Raw genomic sequence first — 14,898 nt, forward strand, 5'->3', positions numbered from 1 at the left:
ATATAACGAAATCATGTTTTTATTGTGTAATTGGGGGTGAAAAAAATTAACCATGGAAATGTACTTTCATTGTGAATTTTTTTTCACCTCCAAATTGCACTAACATAAACATGATTTCGTTGTTCAATTTTTCAGGGGCAGTTTTGGGATATGTCTAAGGTGCACCCACGTGGGTAGTGTCATTAGAAAAACTGCTAGTGCGAATAGCAACTCCCACCATGAAGCTTTCATCCATCCCTAGGGTATCTAAGTTGGGCCGAGACAAAACAGACCCAACAGGCCGAAAGTTGAAAAAACTCACTCTCCCCACAAGTCTCATTTCAGCTTCAACAAGGATGATATGACACTGAAGCACAAACCTTGCAGCTGCAGCAGAGTGTAACCGAGCATGGTGGGGAGGTTTGTGACACGTCACGACCTTCTTCTTCCACTTCCACTAACTACTCTTTCCCCAAACCCTAATCCTCCAACCATGCGCTCTTCCTCCACCCTCCTCCACTCTCTCGCTCTCTCTCTCTCCCATCTCCACCACCCCTTCCTCTCCGCTCCTCCGCTCTTCCCGCGCCTCGCCGTGACGGTGCCGGAAAGGGAGGTTCTCAGGTCGGCGGAGGCGGAGGCGAGGGGGCTGCGGGGGCCGGAGGTGGAGGTGGGGGAGCTGAGCGCGGTTCCGGAAGAGTGGCGGAGGGCGAGGGTGGCGTGGCTCTGCAAGGAGCTGCCCGCGCACAAGGCGGGGACTCTGGTGAGGATACTGAACGCGCAGAAGAAGTGGATGTGGCAGGAGGACGCCACCTACGTCCTTGTCCACTGCCTCCGCGTTCGCGAAAACGAAACCGCATTCAAGGTAACTCTTCATCTTCCTACCTTGTTACCATAATTTTAAATTTGATTTTTTAATTTCGTCCATAAATCTCTCCGTATCTAATTAAAAAGGAACATTTCAACTAATTCACATTTTAAAAAAAATAGTTAAAGAAAAATAATTAATTTAATTAATCAAATTAAATCTATCAATTAATAATATTACTATTTTAAAATTTTTTATGTTTATTTTTTATGTAGTTAATTCTTTCTTATTAATATTCTACTTAATTCTCTCTTATTAATGTTGAGAGAAAAAAATTAAATAAGAATATGTATGAAAAAATAATTAAGGCATCAAGTAGAAAGTAAAAAAAAAGTGTTATAAAAAAGAGACAAATAAATCTTTAAAGACCATGTTGTAATCACGGATGGAGAGAGTAATGTGCTAACTTACGTTATTATTTTTTTTATTGAGAAATGTTAATTTTTTAAAATTTTAGTTTTATTGATTTGTTGGCATAGGGGATAGAATCCACTATCTTTCTCTGTTTCTCTTCTCACTTAACCATCTAATCCACCTTATATCTTCACTAATTTGTGTTATTAATTATTATTACTATCAACATAGTTTCGCATGGTTGTCTGATAACGTTGTCTCTTAATCGTTTAGTCAGCAGTTCAATTCCCGAGTCAGTGTGTATGGAAAAAGATCTGATGGAAGAGGTTGGTCTTTTAAATGAATCTCAGAATCTCAGTGTATTGAGAGATTAGTCTTTAGCTTCTGGTAGGAGATACCTTGGGTTCACAAAAAAAAAAAAAACTTGCGTTAATACTCTGGCCTCTTCAAATTTGTGTTTTTAAGAATTAGTTCTTTGAAGGTGTAATGTGCCTTCCCATGCAGGACTAATTTGCATATAGTATTAGTATTTTCAGGGAAATAAAATAACTAGACTTGCCTCTTTTGGGGATGAAGTTGCGTATTATGTTGTAGGAATTGATAAGAACCCTAGGCTTTCAACTGGAGGATACTTATGGGTGAGTTTAATTTATATGCATTGTCGGTGTGAAACATTTTTACATAGCCATCTAATAGGAATTCACCTTGTCGTCATATTTTATTAATGAATAGGATTATGTGGTAAGATAGTCAAATCCTATTGGATGTATGTGAGAGTTTTATGATGCATATAAATTAAATTCATTACTGATTTTCTATTTAATGTTGTGCATGAAATGGTTTTTGTGAGAATGGCGGAAGGGATGCCAATGGTGAGAGAATGATTATGTATTGAAAATGTTGTTCTAGAAAATCAAGAAATTGGCATCTTGATGGAGTTCGAGTGCTTTGAAATTGGGTCTTGGTCGTAGTTTATTGTAGATTCAGGGAATGCTTTTGCTGATATTGGTTAACTTAGGTGGTGTAACTAGATTTCTGAAGTTCCGTGACTGGGAGCATGATAACATGAAAATCCGTTCTATTCTTATTGGCTAATATAAATTTTTGGTGTGGCATATTGAATGGTGCAAAGCTTCCCTGTCGCTAGTTTGTATTGTTATTTGTCATGGAAAGTTTTTGAACCTGGAATTGTTGTTTTACTAAATGTGTCCATCTTCCTTCCTGTGAATTGGTTGTTCGTTCTTTATTTCGTCTAATGGTTCGAAATTGGAATTGATACTTGGCTGTAAATATTATGTGCTTGATTACTTGACCAGAACATTTTACAAAATTTCATCATGAGCTATTAGGTTTTTTCACAAATTTAATTACTTTTGTCCTTCCTAAAGGTATACAAGTGGATGATGCAACGTAATTGGTATCGATTTGATTTTGCTCTTGCTACCAAGCTAGCAGATTACATGGGTAAAGAGGGAAAGTTTTCAAAGTGCCGTGAGGTATTTGATGATATTATTAATCAAGGCCGTGTTCCTAGTGAGTCAACCTTCCATATATTAGTTGTTGCTTATCTCAGTGCTCCTGTTCAAGGTTGTTTGGATGAAGCATGCAGCATTTACAATCGGATGATTCAGTTGGGTGGTTACCAACCCCGTCTTAGCATACATAATTCCGTCTTCAAAGCTCTTGTAAGCAATCCGGGGATCTTGTCAAAGAATTACCTTAAGCAAGCTGAGTTTATATATCATCATTTGGTTACAACTGGACTTGATGTGCATAAAGAAATTTATGGGGGCCTAATTTGGCTGCATAGCTATCAGGATTCCATAGATAAAGAAAGGATAGCAGAATTGAGGGAAGCAATGCTCCGTGCTGGATTTGAGGAGGATAGAGAGGTGCTATTATCAATCTTGAGGGCTTGTGCAAGGGAAGGGGAGGTGGAGGAAGCAGAAAAGAGTTGGGTCAAACTTCTCGAGTTTGAAAATGACCCCCCAGCTCTGGCTTTTGTGTATAAAATGGAAGTCTACTCAAAGGTTGGCATGCCGATGAAGTCATTGGATATATTCAGGGAAATGCAGTCAAAACTAGGTAGAACAGATGTTGCAGCATATAATCAAATAATAGAGATACTATGCAAAGCACAAGAATCAGAATTGGCCGAATCAATCATGGCAGATTTTGTCAAGAGTGATCTGAAGCCCCTTACGCCATCGTATGTTTATTTACTAAGCATGTACTTCAATTTGGAATTACATGACAAACTGGAAGAGTCATTCTACAAGTGCTTGGAGAAATGTCGTCCTAATTGTGCTATATACAGTATATATCTGAATTCTTTGGTGAAAATAGGTAATATTGACAAGGCCGAGGATATATTTAACCAAATGAATCATGATGCGACCATCGGTGTTAATGCTCGATCATGTAACATCATCTTAAGTGGATACCTGTCTTCAGGAAAACACTTAAAGGCAGAGAAGGTCTATGACTTTATGTGTCTAAAAAAGTATGAAATTGAATCCTCATTAATGGAACAGCTTGACTATATCCTGAGCTTGAAAAGGAAAGTTGTTAAAAGACCAATAAGCATGAAGTTAAGCAAAGAGCAAAGAGAAATCATGATTGGGTTGCTTTTAGGTGGTTTGCGAATTGATTCTGATGACCGAAGGAGGAATCACATTATTCGTTTTGATTTTGATGGCAATTCCGGCAGCCATTATGTCCTGAAGAGTCATATATATCACCTGTTTTTTGAGTGGCTGCATCCTACTTGTAAGCCAGGTGACAATAGTGAAAACATACCGGATAAGTTTTGCACCATTGCAAGCTCTCATTTTGGCTTTTATGCAGATCAGTTTTGGTCAAAAGGTGAACCTAGTATTCCAAAACTAGTCCATAGGTGGTTGTCACCATGTGTTCTTGCATACTGGTACATGTATGGTGGCCATCGAAATTCATCAGGGGATATTTTGCTGAAAGTAAAGGGAAGTCGTGAGGGTGTTGAGAACATTGTCAGAAAATTTAAAGGCATGTCCATGGATTGTAAAGTCAAGAGGAAAGGAAGGGTTTTTTGGATTGGTATTCTGGGAAGCAATTCAACTTGGTTCTGGAAATTGGTTGAGCCATATGTCATAGAAAATAAAGATTTTGCTGAAGCAGGTGATGAGACAAAGGAGCAGGATGCAAAGGAAACTGAAGATATTAACTTCAATAGTGATTCAGATGAATGAAAAAGAATGATACTACATTGATGATCATGGTTTGGAGAAGGTTTTTTAAGGGAGTTTTCCTGGCCAGATTGTGCTTTTACACCTGTTTCTAGTACTTGTTTGATTTCTGTACTTCCACAGATTCATTTTACTAGAGTCACTGCTATGGTTGCAAAATGAAGGCTTTCTTGAATATTTTTGTATCCATCCTCTGAAATATTCTACTTGTATATTCCTAATTTCCGATGCATAGAAAATTAGAGTAGGGACTTAAAAACTCTGTTACACTAATTCAACATGGTTGAAGCATTACATGGAATGTTTGTAATTCTTTTCTACTACAGTTTAGTTCTTTAAATGAGAACTGCGAATTATTCTCTATTGCAAGTGATGATACTAGCTAATCTAAAATAAAAGTCGATATCATATACGGAAATTATACGATCTCATGGTCATCTATCTGTTGTTCTGGGAAAAGTTTTCACATACAAAATCATGTAGTCAAAGATTATTGTGATTCAATGTTATCTGCATTGCTGTGCTCATTGATGGCCTTGCTAAATTTCTCAAGGATATGAATTATTACATTATTTAATTTTCATGGAATAATATTTTGTTTTTTTGGTGCGATGATGCTACACTAGTTTTTGAAATCAAATTAAAAAAAATAAAATTATAGTTATGCAAAATACATATGTAGATTCTGTAGATAACCACTAGGGTCAGCCTAGTGATGAGAGTTTGGAATAGTATGCAACAGGTTTGAGGTTCAAACTTTAGTGTGATCATTGTATAAAAAAATTGTAGATTTTGTAGAGTTTAGACTCTAAATGATTTCAGTGTGACTCAATGAGGATAATGTCTTAAGTAGCTTTTAGGTTAGTTTTTTAAGACAACATTGAGATGAAGGGGTTGAAGAGGATTGAAATTTTGTTAATGGAAACATTCAAAGATTTATTGTTGCTCAAAGGTTCATTCTTGTGACCATATTTAGTTTATCTCCTTGTTTGTTATGGAAACATCTATTACTCCTTTATAAAACAACTAGTATTCTACCCGTGCATCTGCACGAACGTCCTTTATATTTACACATGTGCACATTCTCTATTATCATTCGTGTAGTACTTTTAAGAATTTAATTGAATTAATTGATAATAATATGTGTAGTGCCCAAGGTTATCAATATCGAGAGTTTACGTAGACTCGCGAGAGCTTCTACAAGTCAACTCGTAGAGTCGTAAGAGTCTACTTCGTAAAAAAAAATATGGATAATAAGTAAATATATTCAAAATACATCAATTTGCAAACAAATGACAATAAGCTCATAATTCATACTTCATACTTCATATTAATCTATTACAAAACACAACAACTGACCCTACAATGTTGGAGTTGGATCTATCTTGTTACTGAAATTCAACAGAATTATACTTTTCATATATGATGAGATGGAAAATGAAAAGGAGAAGATAAAAAGCAACTTTAATAACACCAAGAAAAGGTATAATTTCTGAACTTTCTCAAATTTAAAATTTGCTTGTGTATTATTTTAAGTTTTAACTATTTCTAATATAGCATATTTGATATCTATTTTAAACTTTTGATCTAGATAATTTAATTTTCGTGGAACTTAATGATGATGCACAATTTGAGGAAGACCTTGATGATGATGGAGATGGTGATGATATTCATGGAGATGATCCTATTAGAGGATTGGACATGCTTCTTTGAAGACATTTGTGCTTTTTTAAATTATTTAAATGCTTTAATTTTGAACACTTATGCATGATTGTCAAACTCTAGAGTCAATTCGTAAACTCTTACGAGTTTACATGAGTCCACTCCGAGTCCACCGAGTCTGCTCCGAGTATGCTCAAAAACGAGTTTGCTTCCGAGTCAACTCGCGGGATTGAAGTAAACTCTTAAACTCGTAAGAGTCTACGAGTTGACTTTAGAGTTTGACAACCATGATAGTGTCTTTAACTCAATTCAATTGTCTTTTAAGTTAGATGTGGAATCATATTTTTTTATTTGGAAAGAATATATTATATACTAAGGAAGTTTGTGATAAGAATAAGAGAATTATCGATAACTCATCCAAACCTAAAACATCATATGCTAAGGTAGTAAAAGATAAGAATAAGAGCGTTGTTGATAATTGATCCAAATCAGAGACTTTATACCATAACTTATAATCATTATATGTATGTCATTGTAAGTCAAGACATGCTGACATTTTAGAAAAACCATTTTAGCAATGGAAAACCAAAAGAGGTACAACAATAATAAACACAAAATGTTATAATAAGTGAAACTATTGTTGTAAAATAAAACATTAAACCCAAACCCAATAACTTGTAGTTAACTTTTGTCACTCCAACCACCTTTTCCATTGCAGGATCAAGGGTAGAGAGAATTTTGTCTCCCTTCTGTAGTTTGCTATATTTGCAGTAATGTTTCCAATCTTTTTCAATCTTCATTGTGTTCTTGTGAAGTTGATGGATCAGACCTTTGCATTCAGTAATAACTCCACCCAAGAACTAAAAAATGATTGAATTAGATTTAGCTTGCATTAAGAAATTCGCAACATGGAAGGGTAAGTTCTGGCAAAAATGAAATATAATAGCCACCAAAATTTTTGGGTATGCAAAGAATTGAAATAATTTTATTCCAAATTAAAAGTGAAAATAAAATAAGTGAAAGACAAAAAAATTAACCATATGAATTGGCTTCATATTGCTTTGTACTTGGTCAATGTTGCTTCAAATAAGATCTCTTTTTAGTTGGTTGCATCAGGTGACTGAGGTTTGGGAAACTGATCACATTCTCCACCCTCTTGAGGTTGAAGCCGTTCAATTTTTAAAACAATAATTAAGAACAATGAGTGAAAAGATATGCAACAAAATAAAAGATTAAACGTTCTATTATGAAAATGTAACCCAAAAAATTAATCATTGGTAGTCTCGTGTTTTGATTTCCTAACCTGCAAATTCAATTACCTAATTGAGTAAATCATCGTATTGATCATATTCATAAAATCTTATGAGTAATTCTTTTAGTGGTAGTTCAAGATGAAAACTAAAATTAAATTTAATTAAATGAAATAGAACTGAAAGTTGCAATAGATGTTTAGAACAACTTACATTTCTAGAAGAGTGTGAAACTGATGAATTGGACAAGACATCGCCAAAATCATCCATCACATTCCTTAAAGTAGAACTTGAGATTGAAATAAGACTTAAGTCAAAGTAGAATGTACACCTCAATATTAGTTTGAACTACTAAAAGTTGGAAGTCATAACATAAAGTGCTTTTCATGTGTGATATAATCAGAATTTTACCAATTAAAGATTATGGAACACTTCTTTGAAGACTACATTTGTTGTAGTATTCAATGGTCTTCCTTCTTTATCATGTATCAAGATTTGGGTAGGTGCTGTTGACAATGCCATGTATAGGGTCATTAAAATCTGAGATGAGAAGCTCTTGCGGGATCTCTATTATAGCAAAACCATCATTTGGTTCAAAAATTTTTCCATCTCCAATATCAAGTATCCATTGGGAAAAGTTGCTAAGTTCACTTGCAGATAAGTTGTCCATACTAGATTGCAAATGCATATTTTTTGTCAAAATCAACACCTCACAATGATCCCATACATATGATGCATTAATCGTTGAATGAACAATATCAGATTGGCTTCCTCTTGGAACAATCGGTAAGATTTGACAAAAATCTCCACCAAAAGCAATGACCTTTCCTCCAAATATTGTAGATGATTCATTACCAAGTCTCATGATGTCTCTCAAGCTTTTATCCAGTGCTTCAAAGTAAAATTTATGGGCCATAGGTGCTTCATCCCATATAATCAACTTTGTCACTTTCAAAAGCTAAGCTAATTCACTACCTTGGTGAATATTGCAAATTGAGTCATCAAAAGTAGGAACATGAATCTTGAATTTAGAGTGTGCAGTTTGCCCTCCAGGTAACAACAATGATGTTATTCCACTTGAAGCCACTGTTAAAACAATCTGTCGTTGACTTCTTAATGCAGAAGTTAATGTTTTCCACACAAAGGTTTTTCCTGTACCACCATAGCCGTATAGAAAAAAAACATCCTACCTTCCTATCTATCCACAACTGTCATAATTCTTTCAAATATATTTCTTTGCTCATCTGTAGACGTAGTTAAATAAAATACTTCATATTAGAGAAGAAAAAATAGTACTTGAAATGAAAAATTTAATCAATACATCCTTTATTTGTACATTTAAAAGTTTTCTTTTACCTGTAAGAGATTTAAAATAATTATCGAATTGAGATTTCAATTCAGTAACATCATAATCCAGCTCTGCATAAATCAACCTATTTCCCAAATGTGTTGTGACATAATGTTGTCGATAAGGTATCGATGGAAAGTCCTTTAGGCTTTTTCTATTTTTCTTCTAGTAATTTCTCAATCTCAATCAAAGTTAAATTTTGTAACTCTTGATTAGTAAACTGCAAATCTATACACATAACACATTATAATAAGTAATCAAACACAAATAGTAAACACATGACTCATATTTGTCAATACTTGATTCAGTATTTATCTTGAATATTTGACATTCTTCTTTGTTGAAACAAAATCCCATCTGAAAGCCAATGCCAGAATTTTATCCAGAAATCTTCGGGTTTATTAATGCTATTTGACAACAACATAGTCACAAACAATTTTCTCAAAAAGTATAGGTTAGATTCTTTGCCTTTGGATATTTTCTATTTTCATCCATCCAAGAGGTGAACCTCGATTCGGTAACACTTGGGTTTAAAAGAACATCATCAATCACTTCGTTATCTTTAAAATAAACTGCTTGTTCACCAGGTAAGTGAAAGAATAACCTTTCAACAGCTGGTTTCCTGCTATGAATAGGAAAAGAAAAAATTCTCCCACAAGCTTTTGCTGGTGATATATATATATATATATATATATATATATATATATATATATATATATATATATATATATATATACACACAATCCAGGTATTGCTTAATTTCATCAACCACCCCACCAGAACATGATACTTGGTGCTCAGTTGGAATGATGGCTGTTGTAATCCTATCATAACCCTTGTTGACGTACTTGAATAAGTACTTAATCGAGGTACTCTGGTTACACCATTCCATGTTAATATGTGCTTGGAACTTTAATAATAACCTGGGATTGTAAGGGACAATGGTACGATTGTCAACTATTACACCATTTTTCAAAACAATATGACCATTATCTCATTGCCTGTAGACCGGATAGCCATCTTGATCAACAATGGTTGAATTCTGGAACTTCTTAGGATAATACCTATAACAATTTCCACCTTTCATGCATGGTGATGATTTGTTGGATGAACCACAGGGACCATGAATCATGTGAGCTTTCACTAAATAGTATAACTTAGGTTCAATTTTCGGTCAGCAGGGATTACATGTAAAAGTAACAAACAAATATGGAAATCCAACATGGCTACATATAGTCATTCCATCAAAATAAAGTTGATCAATGTAGCATCGACCTCCTATGAATGATGAAGGTAAAATCACTCTTTTTCCTCTACTTGAACCTTCAATTTGGACACCTTGCTGTGATTCAATCAAGTTACAATATTTGTCAACTCTTAGTTTTGCTTGATTCCTTCTAATGAAATTAAGTCTCTCTACCTCTAGAATTGCATAACCATCTATCAGGAATTGCTGAAAATTTCTCCTAGACCGAAGTAGAGTTTGTGCCTTATTTGCTCGAGTTTGGATTCTAAAACACAGTCACTCCCTGATTGTAAGTCAAATCCTTTTTTGAGAAGTATATGTTGATTGGTGAAGAACATCATGTCTGTAACCATCTTCACCATAAGGAAACAAAAGAGGGTATTGAAAACTTAAATAACTAGTATGCAATTCATCAATTCGTTGAAGTTTTCCACTCTGCATCTCCATTATAATATCTCTCTTTGAACCTGTATCAACATCCCCAACAACTAGGGCAACAACTCCAAGTATAGATGGTATGTTATATATTCTACCATCTTTACTTCTGTTAGAAATTAGCACCAGTTTCAGATCATGAATAGGTTTAGTTTTTAGCCTTTCCTTCGCCATTTTGAAGGACTTTGCATGTACATTGTATTCATCTAGCATGACTGATAACTTAGACACAATTTCAGCATCTATGTTCTTTTGGTTCCTACATTAATTAAAGTATCATTAAGGCATTGCTAGTATAGTATTTGACACTAAGATAATAGAATAAACTACATTAAAATTTTAATCATTGTTATGAAAAGGTTTATACATACCTGATTGATTGAATCCGATTATGTATCTCATTTTTTGTATCATAAATGTAAAGTTGTGCAAACTTTTGCGTATGGCCAGGAAGAGGTAACAAACTCCCTATTCGGTGACATGATTGACCTTATATCCTTATGGTTGGTGGTCCTTCACCATTGTTAATAGATATATCAAGCTTAGCCCCTAGTGATGTAAATGCAAACATCATATTATAGATCCTAATATGTTGTTGATAATTTTTGCTATCATTAGCATTGTTATCAAATAGAAGATACTGGAGCATAGGAGGTGGATCTTTCAAAAGAGGGAGTTGAACTTTGCCATCACCACAACAAAGATAAAATTTGGGGATTGTGGTGTGTTTGTGTTTCTGTGTTCTTTCTTGATACCACATATAAGCTTGGCAATGTGTACATTGGATTATTGGATCCCCAATATCAAAATATCCTACAATGAATAAAGATGATATTAGATATTGAGACTCAAGTTAAATTGATAACCAATATACAATATACAATACCTTCTAGTATGTCATCAACAAAAATTGTTGTGGAATTGGTAAATAGGTCATCTTCCTCAGAATCGAAATTATTTTTAGAAATTATTTCTGCATTATGAAAAAAAAATTGTGTGTAACATGGATAAACTAATCAGGTGACAAAAAGCATACCAAAGCTCTTAATTATTTTTAATCTTGTACCTTGTATCCGTTCCAACTGAGGAAAAGATCTGATATATTATGCATTGTTATCTTCATCAAGATCAGTATTTCATCTTAAAAATTGGTATTTGTTGTTCCTTCAAAAGATCACAATGTTGATGTTGAACAGTTCAAATTTGACAAATCTTCCACCAGATTGCAGGTTTTCTCATTGTAATCATTAGTGGAGTTATTCACATTGGAAGCATCAAACCTTGACTTTAAATTGACCCCTGCCAAGTGCATCACAGTTGTGCATCGATGACTTTGAAAATAATTATAAGTGGGACTTGGTTGAGTGCACACTTGAATAATATGATTATTAATCTTAGACTGTTGGCTGATTATGTTTGGTGTTATAGCACCTAGTGGTGTCCTTCTTCTAGATTGTGTCTCAACACATAAATTTTTACTTTTTTCTCCAACGGAAGGTTTACATACATGTTTGTCATGTAATATAATCTTCCTTCTCAGTCGTGCTTGAGCTGCATCATTGTTCCTAGAATTGTTCTCTTTATCCATTATCCTGGACAATAAAAGTATATTAGTTCACTTGGTTTAGTTTATTTTCACATATGTTCAATCTTAATTTTGAAATACAGGTTCCTAGTCTTATAAACAATGGGAACGAATAAGAATATAAATTGAATGGATGAAATAGAAACAAAGCTCAAAACTTAGTATTAAGTATATCACATGCCACCAAATTAAGCATTATAATACCATATGACATTTTGTTATGCCACTAAAGTGAGCATTATAATACCACATGACATTTTGTTAAGCCTACATAAAAAGAAATATTTAAATGTTTCAGGAAACATCAACCAAAATAAGAACATAAAATGACCCAAAAAAATGAAACACAACAAATCAACAAGCTAGCGCATTTCATCATAGAAAAGAAAGAAAAGAAAAACTTTTACTGGAAAAGGATTTTTGTTTTTAAACAAAAATATATGTATAACCAAACCAGTGTATAAACACCCAAAATCATAAGCAAGCAAAGAAAAGGAACATCTATACGAACCAATGACTTTTTTAGGTAAAAATAAATTCCATGTTTGAAACAAATCGATGTGAAGTCTGAAAGAAAATATTGTGAAGAAGCTTCTTGGGTCCTTCAAGCTTAATAAGATCATGTTCAAATGAAACACAAAAATGCAACCTTGTCAAGCCTTATACCAAAACAGGAACAATATACAAAAACTGAAACTAAAAAATTTAACCAAAAAAGACCTTGATTCTATTAGAAACATTTTGTCAAAATAAGAAAAATAATTTCAACAATTAAAATAAGCAAAAGCAAGACTAATTTTAGATAAAAATAAATTTCATGTTTGAAACAAATCGGTGTGAAGTTTGAAAGAAACTATTGTGAAGAAGCTTCTCGGGTCCTTCAAGCTTAATAAAGTCATTTTCAAACAAAACACAAAAATGCAACCTAGTCAAGCCTTATACCAAAAAAGGAACAATATACAAAATCTGAAACTAAAAAATTAAACCAAAAAAGACCTTGATTCTATTAGAAATTAAACATTTTGTCAAACACCTCATAAGCAAAACAAATTTCAACAATTAAAATAAGCAAAATCAAGACTAATTTTAGGTAAAAATAAATTTAATGTTTGAAACAAACCGATGTGTCTGAAAGAAACTATTGTGAAGAAGCTTCTCGGGTCCTTCAAGCTCAATAAGGTCATGTTCAAATGAAACACAGATATGCAACCTAGTCAAGCCTTATACCGAAAAAGGAACAATATACAAAAACTAAAACTAAAAAATTAAACCGAAAAAGACCTTGATTCTATTAGAAATATTTTGTCAAACACCTCATAAGTAAAACAAATTTCAACAATTAAAATAAGCAAAAGCAAGACGAATTTTAGGTAAAAATAAATTTCATGTTTGAAACAAATTGGTGTGAAGTCTGAAAGAAACTATTGTGAAAAAGCTTCTTGGGTCCTTCAAGCTTAATAATATCTTGTTCAAACGAAATATAGAAATGCAACATAGTCAAGCCTTATACCCAAAAAGGAACAATATACAAAAACTATTTTGAGAACAATTGAGGAGTCGTGTGTTTTGTACAATTCATAGATAGAGTCTGTGTACTAAAATGTTTTTTGGGTTGGACCTGAATCAGGAGGGAGAGGCCCTGACGGACTCTTCGGAGTGTAGGCCTTGGGGGTCACACGGTTTGAGTGCTCCTTTAAGCCTATGTTGATCCCATATGGTTGGAGCATTCTCGCAAAACACTGTGACCCTGACTGGTCTCCCTATGATATTACCTAGTGAGAGTGACTTGACTTGCTAGTGTGTGGTTTGTCTTGTCATGTACTCCTAGGCGCCCGACAAGGTTTTTCATTGACATGGTACCACATTGCATATAAGTTTGAGTCTTAGCATAACTATTGCATACGCTTGCTAATTGTTTATTAAGAAATTGATGTGTTATTATGTCTTGATCGGAGTGTGTGATTCTTGTGTATTGTGATTGATGATTGAAAAGTAAATTTTGAATGACAAAGTGATGAAATAATGTGAGATATGCTAAGTAAATTGTATTTGGCTACTATATGTTGTCTTGTTTCTCTCTAGTAGCTAGGAATGCGATAACTCACTCCCGGTTTGTTGTTTGTGTTTGGATCCTGTGATGATCTTGAACTTTGTGTTCGGGGGAGTAGATGAATAGGTGGATGACTATGAAGAACCTCATGCTAGAGGACACGGAAACACAACGCTTTGATAGGATGTAACATTAGGATATAGGTTCTATATTAATTGTATAAAGCTTAGGCGACCTTGTTTGAGCCGAGATGACTTTATTATTTATTTGGACATGTTTGAATATGATGTAGAAGAAAGTGAATGTGAGCCTTTTACCCCTTTGAAAGGCTTGTATTTAAAAATGTTTTAAAAATACTTTTAATTAGTATTTGAATTTTTATTCCTTTATTAGTATATATGTGAGGGGTAGAGGGTGTCACAGGTAACGGACCAATTTTTTTAAATAATCCATGGTTATACAGTATTTTTGGGCCCACCCCACTTAATCCATGGTTTGAGAAATCCACCAACTACAACACCTTGTTTTCTAAAGATAGACACGTGGTGTTATCCATTTGTCTTGCAACCAGCCACAGTGCCTTTTAGTACCTTGGATTTTCTCTCTTTCACTTTAAGGACCACTATTATTTATAAATTTATAATAATTTTATAATAATATTAATCGTCACATAGACAATTAGACATAGACATAGGCATAATTCTGCTCTCTCTCTCTTACAAACCTAATTCGACTAAACACATAACACACCACAACTTTTCTTTCTTCTTCTCCTCATGGTTGCAACATTTCTTCTCCACACGATAGGACATGCCTCACGTAGTCACGCATCCCTTTGTGTCGCACGCCTTGGGCCATCACCGCGCCACCACCGTGCCACCACGCAAGGTACTTCTATTC

The 14,898-nt window shown here is 34.1% G+C and overlaps 1 protein-coding gene across 1 annotated transcript; it reads left to right on the forward strand.

The window, feature by feature from the left end:
• Window positions 1-297: 297 nt before the first annotated feature.
• On the forward strand, window positions 298-4,785 carry LOC100803872 (pentatricopeptide repeat-containing protein At2g15820, chloroplastic). Its single transcript, XM_003528337.4, has 2 exons — window positions 298-841; window positions 2,587-4,785. Exons 1-2 carry the CDS (start codon window positions 389-391, stop codon window positions 4,423-4,425), a joined length of 2,292 nt encoding a protein of 763 aa, XP_003528385.1. The 5' UTR covers window positions 298-388; the 3' UTR covers window positions 4,426-4,785.
• The last annotated feature ends 10,113 nt before the right edge of the window (window positions 4,786-14,898 follow it).

Source organism: Glycine max, chromosome 7 (genome assembly GCF_000004515.6).
Source record: "Glycine max cultivar Williams 82 chromosome 7, Glycine_max_v4.0, whole genome shotgun sequence".
In the NCBI taxonomy this organism is placed as follows: Eukaryota; Viridiplantae; Streptophyta; class Magnoliopsida; order Fabales; family Fabaceae; genus Glycine; species Glycine max.